Genomic DNA, 21,986 nt, shown 5'->3' on the forward strand with positions numbered 1-21,986 from the left:
TACAAGATAAATAAACAAGTTAGTAGTTATGTTGAGTTCATCTGTAGCTTGTTTTGGCTGTTGTAAGTATTTCAGTTACACTGTAGGTCAGCTACTGTGCTCCTTATCAGTCACTGTTTATAGGCTGTAGGCTCTAATAGGCAGTGTGTTTGCTTTAGGGATTAGGACCGCTTGAGCTGTGTGTGTGTGTGTGTGAGAGAGAGAGAGAGAGAGAGAGTGTGTGTGTGTGTATGGCCCTTCTGCATACAGTCTGCATCTGGCTCGGCCACATCTCCTGTCGTCGTCTTGGCGCCCTCGCTCCTGGCCTTAGCGGCTTCTGGAGTCGGCCGCGTCTGCTTTGATGTGTCCAGCGCTTGATCTCTGCCCACACCCTTCTTGCGTCACCGTTCTCCTCTTCTCTTTCCTGACAAAAGCCTGGCCGCTCTTCTCATCTTCTCCATCTTGTCCAGCTTCTGCAGCTTCTCCAGCTTCTCCACACATTCATGCTCCAACAGCACTCCCCTACTCTCTTGGCAAGGGATGTGTGTGGGGTGCTTGGGGATGTGTATTTTGTTACTTCCCTGTAGTTTCCCTGTTTCTATTTGGAGGTGAGGAGGAGGATGTGTTGGGTGTTTTTTTTCCATGTCTGTGAATTTGTGTGTGTGCGTGTGTGTGTGTGTGTGTGTCCACACGCATGTTTACTTTCACTAGCCTTATGGAGCCAATATTTCTACCTGCATGTAAACACACTGTCTGTGTTGCTTGCCTTTTTCTCGTGTGTGTGTGTGTGTGTGTGTGTGTGTGTGTGTGTGTGTGTGTGTGTGTGTTATTATTTTTAATAACCAGCCATCTCATATTTCTGCTGTTTTCTTGTGGCCTCAGAGGAACCAGACAGATTATCTGGTTATCGGAACAGAAAATGTAGGAACAGGAATACAGCAGAAAAACAGGAATACAGCATGAATACAACTTTTGGTCTTTAAACGGTTTACTCTCCAGTTGTTGTTTGGCAATTTGATCAACAATGGTTCTCCGGGACAAAATCTGAAATGTGTTATTATTTACAGTACATTTACATGTACATGTATTTATTTAGCAGACACTTTTATCCATTTATGTCAATTACATTACATAGGCCATTTTCCTCATAACAGAGCTTGGGGTTAAGTGCCTTGCTCAAGGGCACAATGGTGGTATTGCATGCTAGCCCAGCCCAGCTAACGTTATTATATGTGATGTATATGGGAACCGTCTGCAGTCCAGACGTAAAGTACTGTAGTACTGTCATGATCCAAAACAGGTAAGCACCACGCCTAGCTCCTTGTGTGACCCAGCATGGTCGAGTTGATTTTGTGTCCCTCTTTCTGTGGCACCAAAAAAAGAGAACAATCAACATTTGCTGGCGAAAGTTGATCAGTGCAGGCTCATTGGAGGAATAAATGACCACTCGGAGGACCTTCATCAAACCGTCACCTCCCCTTCCAGTCTCGCCGGACCTTAAATCAATTTAAGGCGGCATTGAAATCAGCATCCGCACGCACGCACACACACACACACACACACCCACACACACACACACACACACACACCCACACACACACACCCATCCATTAAACGCCATTCCCCGCCCACACACACATACATCGATCTGGGCCAGATGTTATCGCGAGTTAATGACAATCTTCAATGCACTTTCCCTGGTCAATAAAAAGTAATCATGACAGGCCCTGCATTACTACCTGTCAGGCTCCACTTGTTTTGGGGGTAATTTGGAGGTAATTTCTAACTCTGCTTTAAACACATTCCCTACCCTCCTTTATCAAACTCCCTACCCTCCTTTCTTTGGGTGTTTTTTGTCACCTTACCCACAATGTGCAGCTGAAAGACCGTCCTTACGGGCCTGCTTAAAACAGAACTGAGCTTGCTGTTTTGTCTAAACATAGCTGCAGATTAGCAAATTATTCTAAATGCCACAGAAATAATTTTGTCACTTTGTATCTACCGTAAACACCCTAACAAACTGGAAAAAATTCAGAATTAGCCACACACATACTCCCTACAGTCATACAGTAAGTCTCATGACTTATGGTACATGTGGTCACAACTCCTGTAATAATGCATTGATAAGGATACTAGTGCAATCAAGTAGAAAATTGATCTCATTTTTTATTTGAGTTCAGTTTACAGTTTGATACAACATTATGAATAAACAGCTTTAATAAGGCATTACTGTACAGTACTATAGCAAAGCATTTCGTGTTGGTACAGCCTTTTGATGTATGTTTATGTTTATAGTTCTTAGCAGACACTTTTGTCTAAAGTGGATGGCAATGACATCAATAAATATTACATTACAAAGAAAGACCGAAGACAGAAGGTGCCTGTTTGAAAACCCTATGAAATGGTCATGAAGGCTGCTCTGGTGGTGATGTTGTTAATTCCTGCTTTGGTTCTTTCTCTGGTTAATTAGGCTACCAGGTTTGCTAAGAGCCCACGTCAACAGGGCTCTAAAGAAGCCTCTTTGTTGCGCACAAAGGCAGCTTTGTTGCTGGATTTCTGTTGCTGCTTTCGTTCGTTGTTGTATATATTAAAAATACCAATACTTCAACAGAATAATATCAATAACGATAAAAACTGTGACTATGGAAGAATTAATTAATTAGTTTGAGTCTTTAGATGCTTTTTGAAGATCCCAAAGCTATTGCTAGAATGAGGAGCATTAGGTAAATTATTCCACCACCGAGGAATCCTAGAAGAAAAGATTCTTCACTTTGGCCTTTGACATTATTACGCAGCTGAAAGCCCTTCCTTATTATGCATGACATATTATTGTATGGTAATAGTTCTCTCAGCTCTCTGTAGCCTCATTACTGGCACCATGATGGCTTGTCTGTAGTAATGGTGGTCATGTTTAAAGACACCAACTTGCCATTCTTTATCATAACCTGTTCATGCATCAGATGTCCAGTTTATAGGCCTAGCTCAACGCAAAGCGCGCTTGCTGGGGGACTTGTTATTCCATGCTTTGGTCCCAAGCCTCAGTACCATCACATCAGTATTCCATCATGGTGGCATTCTCCCTCGTCTCACACACGCACACACACACACATTCGGCATGACAGAAATAAGTCCGCATTTACATTTTCATTTGCTTCCAGATGGCTGATCCTGCTTCAGCAAGACGCCCGGTGGCAACAGCTCATTTAACGTCCAAAGAATCCCTTTAAAATGGGCATTAAACACCAGACCTGTTCAATTATGCATGCACCAATTCAACTGCACAAAACAGCTCTCCAAAAAAAAAATAACTCCATACAACAGCCTGCATAAGATCCATAATGAGTGATTAATCAGTCATAAAGTTAAGTCATTATCATATTAATGATGTCGTATTTTCAGAAGCGTTTCCACCGGTGAGTTTCTTTCATCCCTTTGTATTCTGTCAGGGAGTAAAAATCCTCCTTTTCTGTTTCTCCTTGTCGTATCCGCTGGCATTGTCTGGGGACTCTTGGATAATGGAAATCAAGATTTTCAAGCTCGTTGGAGCACAAAGAGTGGATTTGTTTCCCCGAGTAACTATAACACATATGCATAGGCTCAACCCCTCCCCCCCCCCCCCCCCCCCCCTCCTTCCCCTTTATATTTCTGTATTCTGGAGAGCAGGAATTAGAATACAGGAACTACAGGTCTTATTTTATTTGTAGGTTGCTCATGTTTGTTTCTCTTTTTTCAAACGTCCCCTCTGCCCCTCTGCACAGGGGACAACAGGCAGGGATTCACGCCTTGTGTGTGTGTGTGTGTGTGTGTGTGTGTGTGTCCACTGTGTGCTGATGTAGACCAGGACATTGTTAGATGTCAGGTTCACTGGTCACAAAGTCCGGAGGGACTGAAACAAGGCATCTTAATCATTCATGGGTGACACAAAGGATGTTTCATCTCTTGGCCAAGGACATAAACCAGAGCGGCATATGTGTGCCATGTCTTTTTCACATTTCTCGGCTTCCTTCCCTCTTGTCTCCTGAAGATTGGTACCATCTCAGCCTCTGTAGCAAAAGAAACCCTTCTTACCTTTTTCCTCTTTCTCTCTCTCTGTGTGTGTTTGTGTGTGTGTGTGTGTGTGTGTGTGTGTGTGTGTGTGTGTTCCCACTCCACAGACTCTACCTTCCTGAAGCAGGCACTGGAGGGCGAGTACCCAAAGTTACTGCGGCTGTACAACGAGTTGTGGAAGCGCCTGCAGCAGTACAACACCAACATCCAGGGGGCGTTCTCCACCCAGGGAGGGCTTGAGCTGTCCATGGACCTGCCCACCTCGGAGACCGACTCCAAGGACCTCTTCACCCAGACCAAGCAGGACTACGAGTGAGTGGCTCCCCTTATCCCTCATTCCCCATGTAGGCTCACCTGAGGTCGTTGCATTAACACCCAGTCATTCACCCTCCACGCCCACATACAATACACATGCAGGCAAACAGTGAAACAGCCAAATTTGAGGTCAGGTGGTTGCTCAGTTGTACTGTTCTTGTTCAAAATGTGTTACATCATGTGGTATTTTACCAAGTTTTACTTTATTGAAATTTCCATCTGAGCTTTATAAGATATAATAAAGCATAATAAAAATCGCTCCCATAATTTAAATTCAATGGCCTCGTAACCTGCCTGGGTGTTCCTGCAGTTAACAAACGACGTTGTAAAAACTCCATCAACTTGTCAATGCCGTATCTCGGCCGTAAAACTACAGTGTTGGGGATTCCTGTCAGGCTTAATCTGTTCCCTGAAAGCACAATCATCACCGAGTGCCAAGTGTTAAGTGTCTGCGGAAGCTAATTTAGCCCACCAGAGCCATTTTGCCGAAGAGGTCTGTAACGACAGAAGAGACATCGCCGAGAATCTCAATCGAGTGCTTCATTTTCCGCCTCACCACTCAAACCTCCGCCACTTCCCCTTCACACACACACAGACACACACACACACACAGACATACAGACACACAGACACATCCTGAAAAACTCTCATTGAGATGTTTTAACGCAGCAGGCAACTGGCAATTAAGGCCCCATGCCACCAGCGCCCCTCATCATAAACTGTCAAAAGTGGTTTTGTGAGCAGAATGGCAATCGAGTTTGGCAAGCAGCAAGGGGTAGGGTAGGGCAACCCTGTTTTGCAGTGAGCGCGTCCTGAAATAGTGCCGAGTCAGCAGACTTCTAAAGGGAGACGGGTGTTGGAGTGAACCCAGCTGTGGGGTTGTAGTGTAGGTGAAGGTGATTCGCTTGGCAGAAAGCACGATATTTGGCACGCTCGTTCATCCGACAAATGCGACAATCGAATGAAGGGTTGAACATGAGAAGCGAGACTGATGGAGAGCGTTGAGGAGAGGAGAAAGGAAAAGTGAGCAGAAATGACCACGCAGTGCAGTGCGGCTTGATTATAGTGTGACCCTCTCCCTGGTCTTTTGAGAGAGCCATGGTGGATTTCTCAAGTTGTCACTCAACATAAGAAAGCCTCTGACCCGTACTGTTGTTATTTAGTGCTGTCTCTGCCTCTGGTCACCTTCAGGTCAGAGGAATGCGTGTCTTATGTTCAGGCTATTTTGACCGGGTGAAAAACAGCTTCTCTGAGGTAGATACTGGTGAGAGCATCACGTGAGTCGCTATGTCCATCCACTCAACCACTGAGCCCAAGATAATGACCGCTGAGGAGCCTTGTGGACCCTGACAACACCCACCACCCACCCACACCTCCATCCTACCTAACACCCCCCTCCCCCCGAGCTATTGCCAAGGAGATAACCTGTGATGTCATTATCTTGTTGCGACTTTCTGACCTCAAACCAAAATGTCTCTCCCACTGGATCGGTCTAAATGTGAGGCTCCTGCTTGATGCTTCCTCCTGTATCCTGTAACAGTATCCTCCTCTCCCTCACTGGTCCATTCACTCGTCCACCCTCTAATGACCCCTGTGCACTCTCATCTTCCTGCCTCCCTCTCTCGTGCTTCCTTTCTTTTTTCTTCTCTCACCGTCTCGCTCTTTCAGTCTTTCTGTCTCTTTCTTTCTATGTCCACCTCTCACTCTCTCCCTCTCTCTCTCTCTCTCTCTCTCTCTCTCTACCTCATGGTTCACTTGTTCTTCTTTTTCCTCTCCATGTTTAGATGACCCTTTGGGGTCAGCCGGTCTTGAGCCCATAGTTAGGGGGTGTGTGGTGCTTAGCGGTGATGTGATGTGATGTGATGTGATGTGCAACAGGGCGGCTCTGAGCTGGGAGGAAGGGGCACCAGCACCAGACTGTCCACGGACTTCTGCTTCAGTCAGTTGAAAGGCCCTTGTGAGGCTCTTTTATTCTGAAGGCTGCTGAAGGTTCACACACACACACACACACACACACACACACACACACACACACACACACACACACACACACACACACACACACAGGCAGACAGAGACAGCGAGGAGTGAGAAAAATGCTCTATGTGACAATGAAAAAGCAAAGTGAGCCAAGGTAGAGGAAGGAAATGGCAAGGCTGGTTAAAAGAGGGAGATACTCAGAAGAAGGACGTATTTAAAGAAGGGATGAACAGAGTTGATGGAAGAGGCGAGGCATGGTTGAAAAGGAACTCTTTGAGTCTGAGCCTTTTCGCCACCTCTGTGCCTGAAAGCGTGCCGCGACTGAAGACGCCACGCTCCCCAATTAGCACCGCGTCTCTTGGCCACCGCTTTCATCATCTCGCCACGGCTAACAATCAAAGCGTGCCACGCCTGGATAACGCCCCTCGCATGATAAAATGGTGGCAGCGGCAGCTCGGAGAAGAGCCCGCGGCTCGACCGCAGATCTGTCTGTGTTTGTGAGCGTAACGCGGGGAGACTGCTTGGGTGGGGTAGGGGGATGTGGTGTGGTGAACGGGGAGGAGGGACTGGGGCAAATCCAGTGCCCCTTGGGCAGCTTCTAATTGTAGCTAAGTGAGGAAAAGAGACAGACTCTCTTGAACCATGAGCCTGGGTGCATTAGCGCTCCAATGAGAGACTGAAGACCGCGTGCAAAGCACAGTGCAGCACCGCACCGTACCGCACCGCACAGCACACAAGCACATTTGTGTAATCACATCAAGCAGAGTTGGGTCATCTGAGGAAAACTAATCATCTCGTAAGAAGCAAACAAAGGCGGGCAAATATTCCTGCTGTTCCTTTGTCCTTATTGTACTGTATAGCATCATAGGAATTGCAGTGATTTGCATTTTGCATCAGTGATTTACAGAAATGCAGTGATTTGCATTTCGATTTCTTCTGAAACATTGTTTGTGTAGGCCTACCACTAAACATGATGTCACATGCCACTAAACATGATGTCACAACATTGTTTGTGTAGGCCTACCACTAAACATGATGTCACATGCCACTAAACATGATATCACAACATTGTTTGTGTAGGCCTACCACTAAACATGATGTCACATGCCACTAAACGTGATGTCACATGCCACTAAACATGATGTCACATGCCACTGTTGATTTGTCTATGCCTCCGTCATTCCTTTAGCTAACATCTGTCATCTGTTATGAATGCTACATATCATTCTGAATGTGTGCTCAGTAATTGCTACATATCATTCTGAATGTATGCTCAGTAATTGCTACATATCATTCTGAATGTGTGCTCAGTAATTGCTACATATCATTCTGAATGTATGCTCAGTAATTGCTACATATCATTTTGAATGTGTGCTCAGTAATTTGCTCAGTAATTGCTACATATCATTTTGAATGTGTGCTCAGTAATTTGCTCAGTAATTGCTACATATCATTTTGAATGTGTGCTCAGTAATTGCTACATATCATTTTGAATGTGTGCTCAGTAAATGCTACATATAATTTTGAATGTGTGCTCAGTAATTGCTACATATCATTTTGAATGTGTGCTCAGTAATTGCTACATATCATTTTGAATGTGTGCTCAGTAATTGCTACATATCATTTTGAATGTGTGCTCAGTAATTCATATTGTGTTTTAGCCCAGAGAAAGCTCTGAAGGACTCTCTCCAGCCTTATGAGGCTGCCTACCTCTCCAAGTCCCTGTCACGCCTCTTTGACCCCATCAACCTCGTCTTCCCACAGGGGGGGCGCAACCCCCCCTCCAACGACGAGCTGGACAGCATCATCAAGACCATAGCCAGGTGAGAGGACACTCTTATCCCCCTTCCTGGACCCAACCTGAAGCATGAGGGATCAGATGACACATGCACTTGACTATGTTTATGTCTACCTTTTTTTTTTATTCATGAAATATTTCTAGCACATTCCTTTTAATGTTTTGTTTGCTGTTTTATCCCTTCAGTGAGCATGGCCTTCATAATGTTTTGTTTTTTTCTCGTTAATTCATTAAGTATGTCCTACACATGGCTGCTACTGTTTTGCCCCCTTCAGTGAGCTGAACGTGGCCTCTGTGGATCCTAGTCTGACCATGGCTGTGGCCAGGAACTCCGCCAAGACGGTGCAGCTCTTCTGTGTGAAGTGCGAGCAGCTGGTGAGTGTGGCGTATGCCGTGTGTCGTGGCCCTCATCCACGTCGTCTGCTTTCGTCCAGTACGGCTCATTTTTCATGCGCGTCATGCTCATGTTCAATTCTGTCCTCCCTCTTGAAACTCCACAACTCCCCAATGCAAAAGACATTTTATGGAAATATCATGGAAGATTATTTTTCCAATGCATTTTAGTACATTTTAGTAATGTCACAGAGTTTATATGATTCATTCCTATCAATGATGTAATGTTGCCCATTTGAAAGGCAAGATGAAGATCCTAACTTTGCTTTTGTTAAGAGAGGCTGACTTGGTGCCATGACGTGCCCTGCCAAGTAGATGTGTGTGGGGTGGTGTTGTAAAAGTGCCGTCTGTGCGAGTGACACTTAAGTGTGAATGAGTTTGCCCCAAGGCTTACTCCGCCTGCTGTGAACGGGAAGAACAGGCAGACTCATCGCCACCGCCACCACCACCACCACCGTGCCCTCAGCAGATGGCCGAGTGCAGCTGACCTTCCGAAGGCTCACGGAGCCACAGACACTGGGTTTAGAGTTACGGCTTGGTAAGACACCGGTCTGCCTGCTATTCTCATCTCCTCCCGTAGACGCTAACGGATCGGGCTCCATGGTATCGGAGCCTGTTTCCGATTACACACACTCTTATAAGAAGTGGGTCAGCCTCCCTGCGTCACACACGACGTCGGTGTTTCGAGCTGCGATCCGAAATCAATAAACACAGCGCTTCATGTCCCTGAACATGATCCAGCTCTGTCTCGTAGTTCAACGAGGTCATCCGAATATTCTCTCTTGTATCTATTAGTTTTGTCCTCATAATAAAACACTGTACCTGCCACAGTTACGTGACTTCTGAGAGAATTAGTCGGTGGAAGTATCAAACTGGCAGCAAACAGGATGTGTAGTATTTCTCTTTGGCAATAAGACAATCATTACATACATACTGCATACATATATAATTGACATGTGTAAGTCGCTTTGGATAAAAGCGTCTGCTAAATGAATATGTAATGTAAACGTAACATACTGCCTCAGTACAATACTCTGTCACAGCTCCCATAGCATCAGATGACGTGTATGCAAGGCATTTGGCCCTCCCACCATCCCCCAGACTGTCATCATCCTGCTGTCGTAACCATGTCCATTTCATTTTAACCAAGAGATGGGAGTTTTCCGTAGCACCTTACTTTACAGATCAGTAATAAGAGGGTGCTTTCATGTTGATAAGTGGGTGAAATTATGGTAGCAGCCAATCTATCAAGTAAAGTGTTTCCAAGTTGTCTATCCCTCTCTTGACCCAAACCTGACTCCAGGTTCCCCCTCTTTAGCTCCCCTCATTGATCCCAACAGGCTGGGCCCGCTGAAGGTAAATCCGTGTCTCGCCTGATTGACCCCGTTTTGGCGTAATCAGGGTGTGATTGGATTATACTTATCTCTGGGTGTGGAGGCGACGGCTGATTGAGGAACAGCTCGCTCTTGCCCTTCACCCTGTGCGGACATTGATTTGCGGCGCGGGCCTTCGTTCTCTCTTCAGCCGACATCAGATGCTGTATCGACTCCCCCGAGCAGGAGGCCATCCCCATTGGGAAGGAGGTGGTGGAGGTAGTGGTGGGGGGAGGGGGGGTGAACGGGTGCTGGACGTCCCTGCCGTAGTATTCTCCGGGACACTGCCCCTGGGTCACAATCGCTGCCACAGGGAGATGAATGGCTTGGCCTTGTGTAAGCACCATCAGAATTTAGCATTAAAGGAGAATTCCGGTGTGATATTGACCTAAAGTGTATTGAAACATGATACCGAGTGTGAACGTATGTCTCATAGCCCATCTCGGCTTGTCCCCTGCACTCCAAAATCTGGCGCTAGTTAATAATAATTCAGTGGAAATGCATGGATTCCAGTTGCTGCTACTGGAAGAAATTGGAATCCATGCATTTCCACTGAATTATTTTTGGCATCTGATCCCTTATCATACCTGTTCATTCTTACTCGTTGCTCGACTTATCGTGACTAAATTCAAGATGGCTGCAAACGCTAAACTTCGTGAAGATACTGTCTGTATAAATCGTCTTGTAAGTAAACTACCAGTGCTTTTTCAAAGTTCTCAATGTCTCGTTTTAAATGTCAGGGCCCTCAGAAGTCTACCAATGAAGTGTGGAGATACATTGAGCCTCGTAAATGGGTGTAAAACAGTGATTTATTTGCATGGCTAGCCCGATGCCGAAGCACCACTATTGAAAAAGCTGTTGGTAGCATCGGCTAACTAGCGCCAGATTTTGGAGTGCAGGGGACAAGCCGAGATGGGCTATGAGACATACGTTCACACTCGGTATCATGTTTCAATACACTTCAGGTCAATATCACACGGGAATTCTCCTTTAAAGCCACTGGAGCCACAGCAGTTTGTGTACTTGCTCTGAGTCTTGCGTGAGTAAGAAAAAAATGAAGTTATGCTAGAAGAGCCGTGAACATCCCCAAAAGTAAAATAAACCATTGGAACCTATTAAAAATGTACCTCTAAGCTCTATTGAATGTAGTTAATAATGTAAAACGAAAAGAGAATTTGTGGTGCTACTGAAAGACAGCAGGTGTTCTAAAACCTGACATGGTCCATTAAACGTAATAGTAGATGGGCATTTGGCTTTTTGCAGAGCTGCAGATTGCAGCCCAGTAGTGAATACCATCTGCTTATTGCTCTCTATCTGGCCGAGTGAAATGTGAAATGGGCCCGGGCTTTTTAACCTGCTCCGCCCGGCGCTCACGCTGGGAAAATAATTCCTGCTTTTTAAATCCGCCTCAATCTGCGGGGGGCCCCACGCTGCGAAAATGGCCGTGGCGTCGTGTTCTTCTGGAGCACTGCGGCCCCCGTGGTTAGAGTGTCCGTCTCTCGCACACCCCCCTCTGGTTCAATTCCCCGGTCCTCTCCCCCAGGACATTTCCCATGATGCATCTCTGATCCAGTGGTCATTAAATAACTACACGGGGAGGTGATTAAATAATGCCACTCCATATCTTAAACAACCCACACAATGCTTTCAGATGTAGTTTTCAGTAAGATTCAGCCTCTCAGCCATTGTAAACCAAGACTATATACCAGTGCTGTCTCCTTTCCTCCACCTTGACCTTTCCCCCATAGGCCGCTGGGCCTGTCTCCTATGCCTCCACTGCCGGGGGCAGATCAGGGAGTTGAGCCCTCTGGTGGGTTGGCTGTCTCAGCCCAGCCAGACTCCTCTCATTAGATCACTCAGGGCCTGGAGTTCCAGCGCAGACCTGACAGTGGACACACACGAGCTGTGTGTGGCGGCAACCTCTTTCTGTCTCCCTTCTCTTCCTCTACCTCTTTGTTATGCCTTCTTTTTCTCTCTCTCTCTCTCTCTCTCTCTCTCTCTCTCTCTCTCTCTCTCTCTCTCTCTCTCTTTCTCAGTCTATCTCTCTCTTCCCCTTTATTCTACTCTTCTCGCTTTCTCTCTTTCCCTCTTCCTCTCTTTCTCTCGTCTTCTTTCTTTTGGTCCATCTCTCTGTCTCAATTTCACAGCCGGTCTCTTTCTTCTCCCTTCTCTTTCTACCCTCTCGCTGTCTAACTCTCTCGCATATCTCTCCTTTCACCCTGTCCTCTCTCTCTCTCTCGCTCTCTCTCTCTCTCTCGCATATCTCTCCTTTCGCCCTGTCCTCTCTCTCTCTCTCACTCTCTCTCTCTTGCATATCTCTCCTTTCGCCCTGTCCTCTCTCTCTCTCTCTCTCTCTCTCTCTCTCTCTCTCTCTCTCTCTCTCTCTCTCTCTCTCTCTCTCTCTCTCGCTCTCTCGCTCTCTCTGGTGATTCACCTGAGCACTGTCCTCGTTAGGCGACTAGTGCACCCCCCTTTGGCCCACTGTGCCGTGCTGGTTAAATATAGGCTAGCCCCAGGTGTGAAGGAGCTTACACCCTGAAGACCCTAACCCCCCAACCCCCCCCCCCCCCCCTCTCCCAACACAAACACACACACACACACACACTAACACGTACACATGTACATACAAACACACTCTCCACTGCACTCCTGCTGCCTCCTGCTGATAATTAACTGTTGCTGTGCCATTTTAAGTCTGTTGCCATGACGCCCCGTGGCGGTGTTTTTTTTTTTTTTTTTTTTCTTCTCTTCTTTTCTTCGTGCATTTCATCTCTCCTCTGCCATGTCTTTGTTTGCTTCTCAAGCCTCCAAATGTTTTGGGGTTATTTGTTTGTTGGTTGGTTTGTTTATTTGTTTGTGTGTTTGTGCTGGCGCTTGTTCCAGGGAGTGAAAGCCCTGCGGTGTGCCTCTGTGAGCCATAGTGTGTCAAGTCAAACACAATCCAGAAAAAGGGCTACTGCACCATCTAAGGTTTTGTCCTACCTATTGTTTAGGACCTAAAGCAAAGACCTGTAAAATATTTTGTGTGTGTATATATTTTCATATTTTCTTTGGCTTTTACAGTGCCATATACCCATATGGCATCAGTCAGTATTTTGTCTGCAAACACTGGGCAGCCGTGGCCTACTGGTTAGCGCTTTGGATTTGTAACCGGAGGGTTGCCGGTTCGAACCCCGACCAGTAGGCACGGCTGAAGTGCCCTTGAGCAAGGCATCTAACCCCTCACTGCTCCCCGAGCGCCGCTGTTGTTGCAGGCAGCTCACTGCGCAGGGATTAGTGTGTGTTTCACTAATTCACGGATTGGGATAAATGCAGAGACCAAAGTTCCCTCACGGGATCAAAATTGTATATATACTTATACTATACTTATACATGTACTTACAATACTTTATTAATGTGCCCATATTTGAGGTATCCACAACATAAAACTCAGTTTAGTTGCATTTTAGTCATTTTCATAGGACAAAAATGACATGTGGGGGAGCGAGTAAGAACCTGAAAATCCATATGAGAAAACTTCAACATTTAATCATAGAGGGCCAGATGTACTAACGCTTTTGCGCCCACTTCAGGCGTATTTGTTTCGCAATGTGCGTGTAAAATCATTGCGAGGTATGTAGAAACAGGCCGCAATGATGTAAAAGCGCAAACTGCCTGTCGCGGGAGCTGAACATGGTTAATTGCGTTTTTCATGTCATGCATATGCATTCATGGGAGGATCCAGGGGAAAGTGGGAGTTTAGCGTAAAGAGATGGGAGGGGAAGAGTAAAGAGCGCCTAATTATGTATTCTGCGGTATGTACAAAAACTGCTCCTGAAAGCGCACGTCTATTCTGCGCCTAAATACTTCCGCCTTGTAAAAGCAGGTGTTAATCCAAATTACAGTTCAATGCATCAATAAGAGAAGCTTTCAAAGACAACATAATCGCTATTTAGTGCTCTAAATAGCGATTCTGTTGTCTTTGAAAGTGGCAAGGCTGGTTCTCTGTAGACGGATAGGGTAAGGCTTGTAAGGCATGCCATTCTCCCAATTAGCATAGCATCAAAATAACTTCAAAGCTGTTATATTAAGGGAAAAAATAGCATAGGATGCCTTTAATGCCCAAACCCTGCTTCCCAGATAATGTGTTTATCAGGCTGTCAAACTGATATCAAGGGCTAAAAGGCATAGGATTTGAGCATTAATATTTTACAGGCCTTGGTTTAGGGACCCATTCATATAGACAAGGTTTGAAATCTGAGACGGTGTAGCAACAATCTTATCAGATTTGACATGGAATGACCCGTATGTGTGTGTTTGTGTGAATAATTATGTAGCCTATGTGCAACTATGTGTTTCATGTGTTTGTGTACTATGATGTGTGAAATGCATAGGTGTGTGTGTGTGCGCCCACGCGCATGAAGACGACTTGTGACTGGCAACAGATACGCCTCTCCTCTCTCCTCACTCCACCCGAGCGCCAGTCTCTGCCTGCGTGGAGTCGCCATGGTGACAGTTGGCTGGCATGTCCCGGGTGGGCCTGCCACCTTGGAGTCTGACGTGTGGACCCCTGCCCCCCTGTCCCCTGGCACTGCCAAGGACCTGATCCTGCTGGCCTTCATGTTTACTCCACAGCAGCTCATGCGCTTTCTCTCTCCTGTTTTTTCCCCCCTCTGTCTGTTTCTGTCTCTGTCTCACCATTTCTCCTTCCTCTTCGCTTCTGCTTCCCATCACTGGCTTGAATACTCTCTATCCTCCTTCCTTTATATCCTTCCTTTGTTTCTCTCTCTCTCTCTCTTCTGTTCTATCTGTTATTCTCACCTCTCTTCCTCCCACTTGTCTTCCCCCTCTCCGTTTGTGTGTCTCTTATTTTCTGTATCTCTTTTTTATTTCTCTGCCCCCTCTCTGTCTCTCTCTCTCTCTGCCCCACTCCCTCTCTCTCTGTCCATCCCTTTCACCTTCCCACTCTCCCCCCTCTCCCCTTCCTCGACTACCTCTATCACTATCCCTCTCTCTCCATCCCTCTCACCTTCTTCCTCTCTCTCTCTCTCTCTCTCTCTCTCTCTCTCTCTCTCTCTCTCTCTCTCTCTCTCTCTCTCTCTCTCAGCTCAGTACCCAGGGAGAAGCCAGCCAGGTGATTGGCCCCCTGACTGACGGCCAGAGGAGGAACGTGGGCGTGGTCAACTCCCTGTATCGGCTCCAGCAGGCTGTGGCCAAGGTGAGCGTCCAGACGGGCATCTGGTGGACAGCAGCCATCACAAGAGATGCACACTGGCATCTTCACCTGATTTATGTCTCTAGAGCCCTCTCTCTGTATTTGTTTTCTCTCTCTCTCTCTCTCTCGCTCGCTCTCTCTCTCTCTCTCTATATATATATATATATATATATATATATATTTTTTTTTTTTTTTTTTTTTTTTTTTTTTATTTCTGTCATTCAATGGAGCTAAAGTTCATCATTCTTTAAGTCTTTGAAATTGTTTGTGTATAGTAGTGGACCCTCTGTATCATGAAGGCAAATCTACACTTAATGATGATTTCACTAATCCCACTTGTTTAGATCTGATCAAATGTAATGCAGTTAATCAGTATAGCACCGTATGTATGACCGTGAAGTTCTGGCCATAGAGGATCCCCTTAGAGCGGCATGATAAACGCACACAGAGAAATCCTCACAGCTAGCTCTCTCATACCCCTGACCCATGACAGGGCTCACTCTTCCATAGTCCCTCTCTCTCTGTGCAGGCATTTGCAGACTCCATGGCACCCCGTCATCACACAGTGGTTATGAGCAGCCGTAACTCACAGCAGCCGCGGCAAACAGAGGGGCGGAGGGGAGGGAGGGTGTGTGTGTGTGTGTGTGTGTGTGTGTGTGTGTGTGTGTGTGTGTTTCCACCCTCAAACAGCATTAAAAATACATACAGCTGCCTGGGAACCCCCCCCCCCCCCAGGTCGCCTGATTAACGCTGTAATAAAGAGAGATTGCCTGGCAGGGGGAGATTTAATCATGGGAGGCTGCAAGTGGTGGGGTGTGTGTGTTGGCAGGGGGGGGTGGTGGCTGATCAAAGTTTCACCCTCAGAATGTTTTTGGCGAAAAAATTGCAAATTCTCAGAAGTGGCCATCTCTCATCTCTGCTGTTGCCGATTAGCCCACTAAGAACCTTTTTCTCTGAAATGGGGGGGGGGGGGGGGGGGGGGGCAGGCTTGTCACTCAGCTGCATTAAGCAAAATAGAATTGCCAATTTATTTATGTGGTGTGAAAATATAGACTTTTTCATGCCTGATCTGACTGATAGTTCTTAGATGTTGGCCAAAGTATGGTAACCTATTTTTCATTAACTTGGCTCATAAGGTGTTCTTTATCACTGTTTGGCACCTTCATTCCTTTTTATCATATGGTATTTTTCATTGCTTTCCAATTTCAACCATGGTAATTAGAAACAATTCATATCTTTAATTACTATTTGTTTGTTTGTTTGTTTGTGTGTGTGTGTGTGTGTGTGTGTGTGTGTGTGTGTGTCCTTGTCCCAGGTTATATCCAGTCAAACTGCATTCCCACCTGCTGCAGAACAAGCTCTCACTGCATCTCTGGAGGTATAGTCTCACACTGTCACCCACACACACACAAACAGAGAAAGAGAGAGAGAACAAAAAGTGTGCACTGATGGAGACCCTTTTATATGGTTCTAAGATAGAACTGAGATGAGCCTGTTTCCTTTGTTAGGTTTTCATTTAAGTGTATTATGTGAGGAAGCTCATTGAATGAAATGGCAGAATACTGATGGAGATGTCGCTTATGTTGTAGTGTGGAAGTTACACTCAGCTAGACTCACACACACACTCACACTCACACACACAGGCACCGACATGTTGGACAGAGAGAGATAATTAGGTAAACATTGAGCTGCACAGAATTCTTAGATTAGCCATCAGAAGAACAAACTCTACCCTAACTACTCACCTCACACACAGAAATGCAGACAGACAGACACACACACACACACACACACACACACACAAATACACACAGACACATACAGACACACACAACAAAAAAACACTCTCAAATCTCCCAGTCTCCCAGTTTTGATCATTTCAATAGTTTGTCTTGCCGAAGTATAGCTCTAGTGCTCGTCGCTAAACACACCCATACATCTCGCCTCACTCACACCATGATACTCCACAATGGGATTCACTTAAAAACCTTAATACACAACTGGACGCCTGAGACAGGTGCCCATCACCTAAAGGCCTGGAGGTGCTCTCGTCCCACTCAAGGTCAGCCATGAAGGTCACCCACCTTCCCCCGCCACACACGCTAGTGCGCCACCTCACCGACTGCAAAGTCAGACAACAGGTGACCACCAAGTGTTGAGATCATGGGCTCACAGTCAGGCCTGTAGAATTAGAGACCCTACAATAAACATCCCTGTTCCCAACAACCCTGTATCCCATATGACAAACAGAGTAGGAGGTCTATTAAATGATGGAGGTGCCACTAGCATGTTTTATTCAATAGTGATTGTTACATTACTGATAAATAAACTATGGACATAATTTGCATTCATGTGCTTATTATTACAGTAATTTCCTGTGTATTAGCCACATTGTGTATAAGACGCAGGACAGTGTTTTATGCCAGTTAAAAGAAACAAAACCCTATTAATACCATGTTAACTGCCCCCGTGTATTAACCTCATAGCTGAAGAATTTTTTTCAAAATCAATGTATAAGCCGTGGCTAATAGTTAGGAAATTACGGTAGTACTAGTTAGCATCAGTGAGGTCCCCAGTAAAGCAGGAAGTTCACAGAAGAATGTTGTTGACGTCCACTGGTCCATATGGACCAATACAGGAAAGTTAGATGGATGAGTGACCGGGCAGACAGGCCTCAGGTAGGGGATGCATTAACTTTCGCTGGGCAGCAGTGGACGGGGAGGAGATCTGCGGGGGCCATCACTTAATCAGCGGGCTGCAGGAGATTAGGGGGTGGGGACGGGGGGGGTCCCGGGACGGAGGAGGAGCCCTATTGAGTTTCCATTGATCTCCGCACAGAGATGGTACAGGGGATAAGCGGATCAGGGGCGTCAGGGGGTGGCCTGTGTGGCACACACGTCATGGCGTGATTACACACACACACACACACACACACACACTAGAACCCCACCAAATATATGAACACACATCAGTCATCTCTCCAAATACATGCCGTAGGCCTATGCCCACTCCCAAGAACACACCAATTACAAATGCACACACGTTACTGGCACACCTCCCTTATGGACTTCTCCATGCACAGACACACGGACATGCACAGGTTCTCACAAACAGCCGGGGTGAAGGTGCGTGATGGCCAGACTGATGTTCTGCGGATGGTCCAGCAAATGTCAGCCAAATCAGCCGCTCACATGTGCGCACACGACAAGATTAAGCACCGCCACCCAGACTCCCATGTTGCCATGCAACCGGCCGTTTGAGCCAATCAGGGGCGTCGTAGGGGGATGCTGACCCGTGAACATGTGCAAGGCGGTCACAATGCTATCCTCCTCTTGAAGACGAGAATCAAAGGGGAGGGATGTTTTTATCATATATGCCATGTAGATTTGTGTATAATATAACTATAATAATTATATAATAATTTGTTGTCATACAGTGTTGAAGAAGTGGAGGAATATGGTTTGTGTGTGTGTGTTGTTGGGGGGTTAGTCAACAAGTGTAAGGTGTAAGCTCTGATGGACAGTGTGTGTGTGTGTGTGTGTGTGTGTGTGTGTGTGTGTGTGTGTGTGTGTGTGTGTGTGTTAACTTGTCTGTGTTTCTGGTTAGGGGGTGCATAGCCTGATGGTCAACGCAGTCCAGCCTCTGCTGCTGTCCGTGAGCGACTCCATAGAAGCCATCCTTATCACCCTGCACCAGGAGGACTTTTCTGTGTGAGTGAACACACACATACACACACACACACACACACACACTCACACACACATACACTTTTGTCAGAATATTATACAGTATATATAACACACAATTCTCCACAGACAAACCACAGATGCTTTTATTCACTTCGACTTCAAGCCCAGACTCAAAGTGACCTAGACATACACACAAAGTGACCTAGACAAACACTTGTCAAAACATACACAGAGGTCATCAATGTTCTAAACACACATGCAGTAATTCCCTGTCTCAATCAATTGTGCCCATCAAGTGATGAATCACTAGCAAAGTCATTAGTCATACCGTCTGTGTTCCAGTGTGTGTCTATGTTTGTCTGTGTTTGTGTGTGTGTGTGTGTGTGTGTGTGTGTGTGTTCCCGCTAGCCCATGTGGCTTCTTAATCGTGTTTTGTATTCAGACCCTGACCCCGTGTCTTTCTCTCTAAATGTAAGCATGACATTTCCAACTGCACTCTCCCGCCTGGACTCCACTCCCTACGATCCACTGCTCTCTGTGGCGGCTTGCTTTTAAGGGCGTCTCGTGGCTCGATGGCTGCTGGGCTCTGTAGTCCTGCGGTGGCTTTCTCACGCCTCGCTGGCTGCAGCGCCGCTGTTTACGCCCCGGCCACCACCAACTCCACTAGCAACTCATGGAGTTTGCCCTGTAGGAAAGGGCCTTTTATTATGTCCCTCAAACTCACACAGACACACACACACACAGACACACACACACAGACACACACACACACACACACACACACACACACAGACACACACACACACACACACACACACACACACACACACACACACACACACACACACTCACACACACACACACACACACACACACACACAGACACACACACACACACACACACACACACACACACTGTGCTCCCCCTCTCCTCCACGTCCCTATACTATTAAACCGTGCCTAGATCTATGGATGATACGATGTGCTGCCCGACCTCTGAACATGCTATGAATGCCTAATTAATGACTGTCCTAGTTAACATCATTAACCTTATTGCTGCGCCATGGCAACCTCATGAGTGCTCAGGAGAGGCTGGAGGCTGTTCTACAGACGTGTGTTTTGAGTGTGTGAGTGTGTGTGTGTGTCCGTGTCCGTGTGAGTGCGTGTGCACGTGTGTGTGTGTGTGTGTGTGTGTGTGTGTGTGTGTACGCGCTCGTGTGTGCGTGCGTGCGTGCGTGCATGCGTGTGCGTGCGTGCGTGTGTGTGCGTGTGTGTGTGTGTGTGTGTCCTCTGCTCTTGAGTCTGTGAAGGGCTCATTAGGAGGGACACAGAGGGGTCGTGCGTGTGTGTGTGTATGCATCTGGGCATTTGTGCATGTCTGGTTGAGTTTGTGCCTGTGTGCTGTGTGTGTGCATCTCTGTGTGTCTGTGTGAGTGACTCTGTGTGTATACGCGTCTGTGGGTGTGCGCCAGTTTGAACATGACCATATGTGTACATTAATTTGGGTAAGTGTGTGTGTGTGTGTGTATTTGTGTATGGGGATGTGTGTAACGTGTGGATACTTGTGGACTCCATTCTCCCTTTTGTGTTAACCGTGTTCCCCTCCCTTAGACAACCCCTATTCACTCAGACAGAGCCTTCCCCCTTCACTTTTTGTATCTCTCTCTCTTTCTCTCTCTTTCTTTTGCTTTCTCTCTCTCTCTCTCCCTTTCCCTCTGCATGAGGACTGAAGAGATGAATGAATGTGCCGGAGGAAGATAACATTTAGCGGTCGTCGCGCTTCGGCTAGTGACTCCCCGACTCTTTTGTCCGCCTCTGTCCCTGAGGTGGCCTGGGTATCTCGAGGGGTGGGGTGGGGGGGGGTGTGTGAGTGAGATGGGCATTGGGGCAGCGGAAGGCACACATTGAGGGGCAACGTCTGTTTGGAACCCCTGGCATTTCTGTCTTTGTAACAGAGAGAGAGAGAGAGAGAGAGAGAGAGATAAAGAAAGAGTGACAGAATAAAGAGAAAGAGAGAGAGGAATGGTGATGGAGACTGACTGGTGTCTACCGGTGTCTAATCGGACTTCCTTGCCTTTAACACTCTGGGACTCAGCTACTGATCCCTCTAAGCAGAGGCCCAAGGGAGCTCATTTATCCCCTGTTGTTATATGTGCTTTACATGAAGCTGCCCAGCCTGGGACGGACAACACAGCGCGAGAGAGAGAGAGAGTGAGGAGGGAGAGGAAGGAGAGAGAGAGATAGAGGGAGTGGTGGATGGATACAATTGTGAGTGTGAAGAGGAGAGACTGGCATCACGCGGGCCTTTCAGCTGTGCGTGTGTGTGCGTGCGTGTGTGTGCGTGTGAGCATTTCAGAGTTGCAGAAAGAGTGAGCGTGCACTGTTTGAGCGGATGTCTGTATGCCTTGTTATGGCAGAGCTTATCCTGGCTCTCATGTTGAAGGTTAAGTGCCCTCATATCCAAGGCTTCTCATGCTAATATTGCTCTTTGCATTCATGTGTATATTTGTGTTTTGTCTGTCTGTATGTGTATATTTTGTGTGTGTGTTCTTGAATATCTTGAATATGTTTTAATGTTTGTTTTAATGCGCCATTGTGTTTGTTTTTGTGTCCTTGTATGGTCATATCTGTCTGTGGGTTTGTTTGGGTTTGAAAGAGCATGTACTCATCTATGTTGAGCGTAGCTATGGGCAGATTTATATTAACATTTATGCATTATGTATTTGTGTGTGTGTGTGCGTGTGCGTGTGCGTGTGCGTGTGCGTGTGCGCGTGCGCGTGCGCGTGTGCGTGTGTGTGTCTGGATGCAGGCCCCTGTCTGCGCCAGGACGTCCAGACGTGCCTTGCTCTCTCTACATGAGGGAACTGCAGGGCTTTGTGGCGCGCTGCATGAGCGACTACCTGCGCCACTTCCAGTGTCTAGACTTCATCTACGACAACACGGAGGCCATCGCCCGCCGCGCCATCCACCTCTTCATCCGCAACGCCAGCCTGCTGCGGCCACTCGGAGAGGGTGGCAAGATGAGGTTGGCCGCGGACTTTGCCCAGGTGAGGAAGATGAGTGGGAGGAAGGTCATGAGGAAAGAGGTCATGAGGGTTAGGACAGAGGTAGTGATGATGATGGTGGTGATGATGATGATGGTGATGAAGGTGATGATGGCGACAACAGTGACAAAGACAAAAGTTCAGATGTGTCCATCTATGTATCTTCCATGAGTT

General features: G+C 46.8%; 1 protein-coding gene across 1 annotated transcript in view; it reads left to right on the forward strand.

Annotated features, from left to right (window-relative positions):
• cog5 (component of oligomeric golgi complex 5) overlaps window positions 1-21,986 on the forward strand; it is an 89,447-nt gene that overhangs the window by 60,505 nt on the left and 6,956 nt on the right. Inside the window, exons 12-18 of the mRNA XM_042079251.1 lie at window positions 4,134-4,338; window positions 7,983-8,144; window positions 8,395-8,494; window positions 14,972-15,082; window positions 16,395-16,457; window positions 18,686-18,789; window positions 21,578-21,815. Coding sequence (XP_041935185.1) covers window positions 4,134-4,338; window positions 7,983-8,144; window positions 8,395-8,494; window positions 14,972-15,082; window positions 16,395-16,457; window positions 18,686-18,789; window positions 21,578-21,815 — 983 coding nt within the window. The remainder of the gene's footprint in view (window positions 1-4,133; window positions 4,339-7,982; window positions 8,145-8,394; window positions 8,495-14,971; window positions 15,083-16,394; window positions 16,458-18,685; window positions 18,790-21,577; window positions 21,816-21,986) is intronic.

Source organism: Alosa sapidissima, chromosome 22, assembly GCF_018492685.1.
Source record: "Alosa sapidissima isolate fAloSap1 chromosome 22, fAloSap1.pri, whole genome shotgun sequence".
In the NCBI taxonomy this organism is placed as follows: Eukaryota; Metazoa; Chordata; class Actinopteri; order Clupeiformes; family Clupeidae; genus Alosa; species Alosa sapidissima.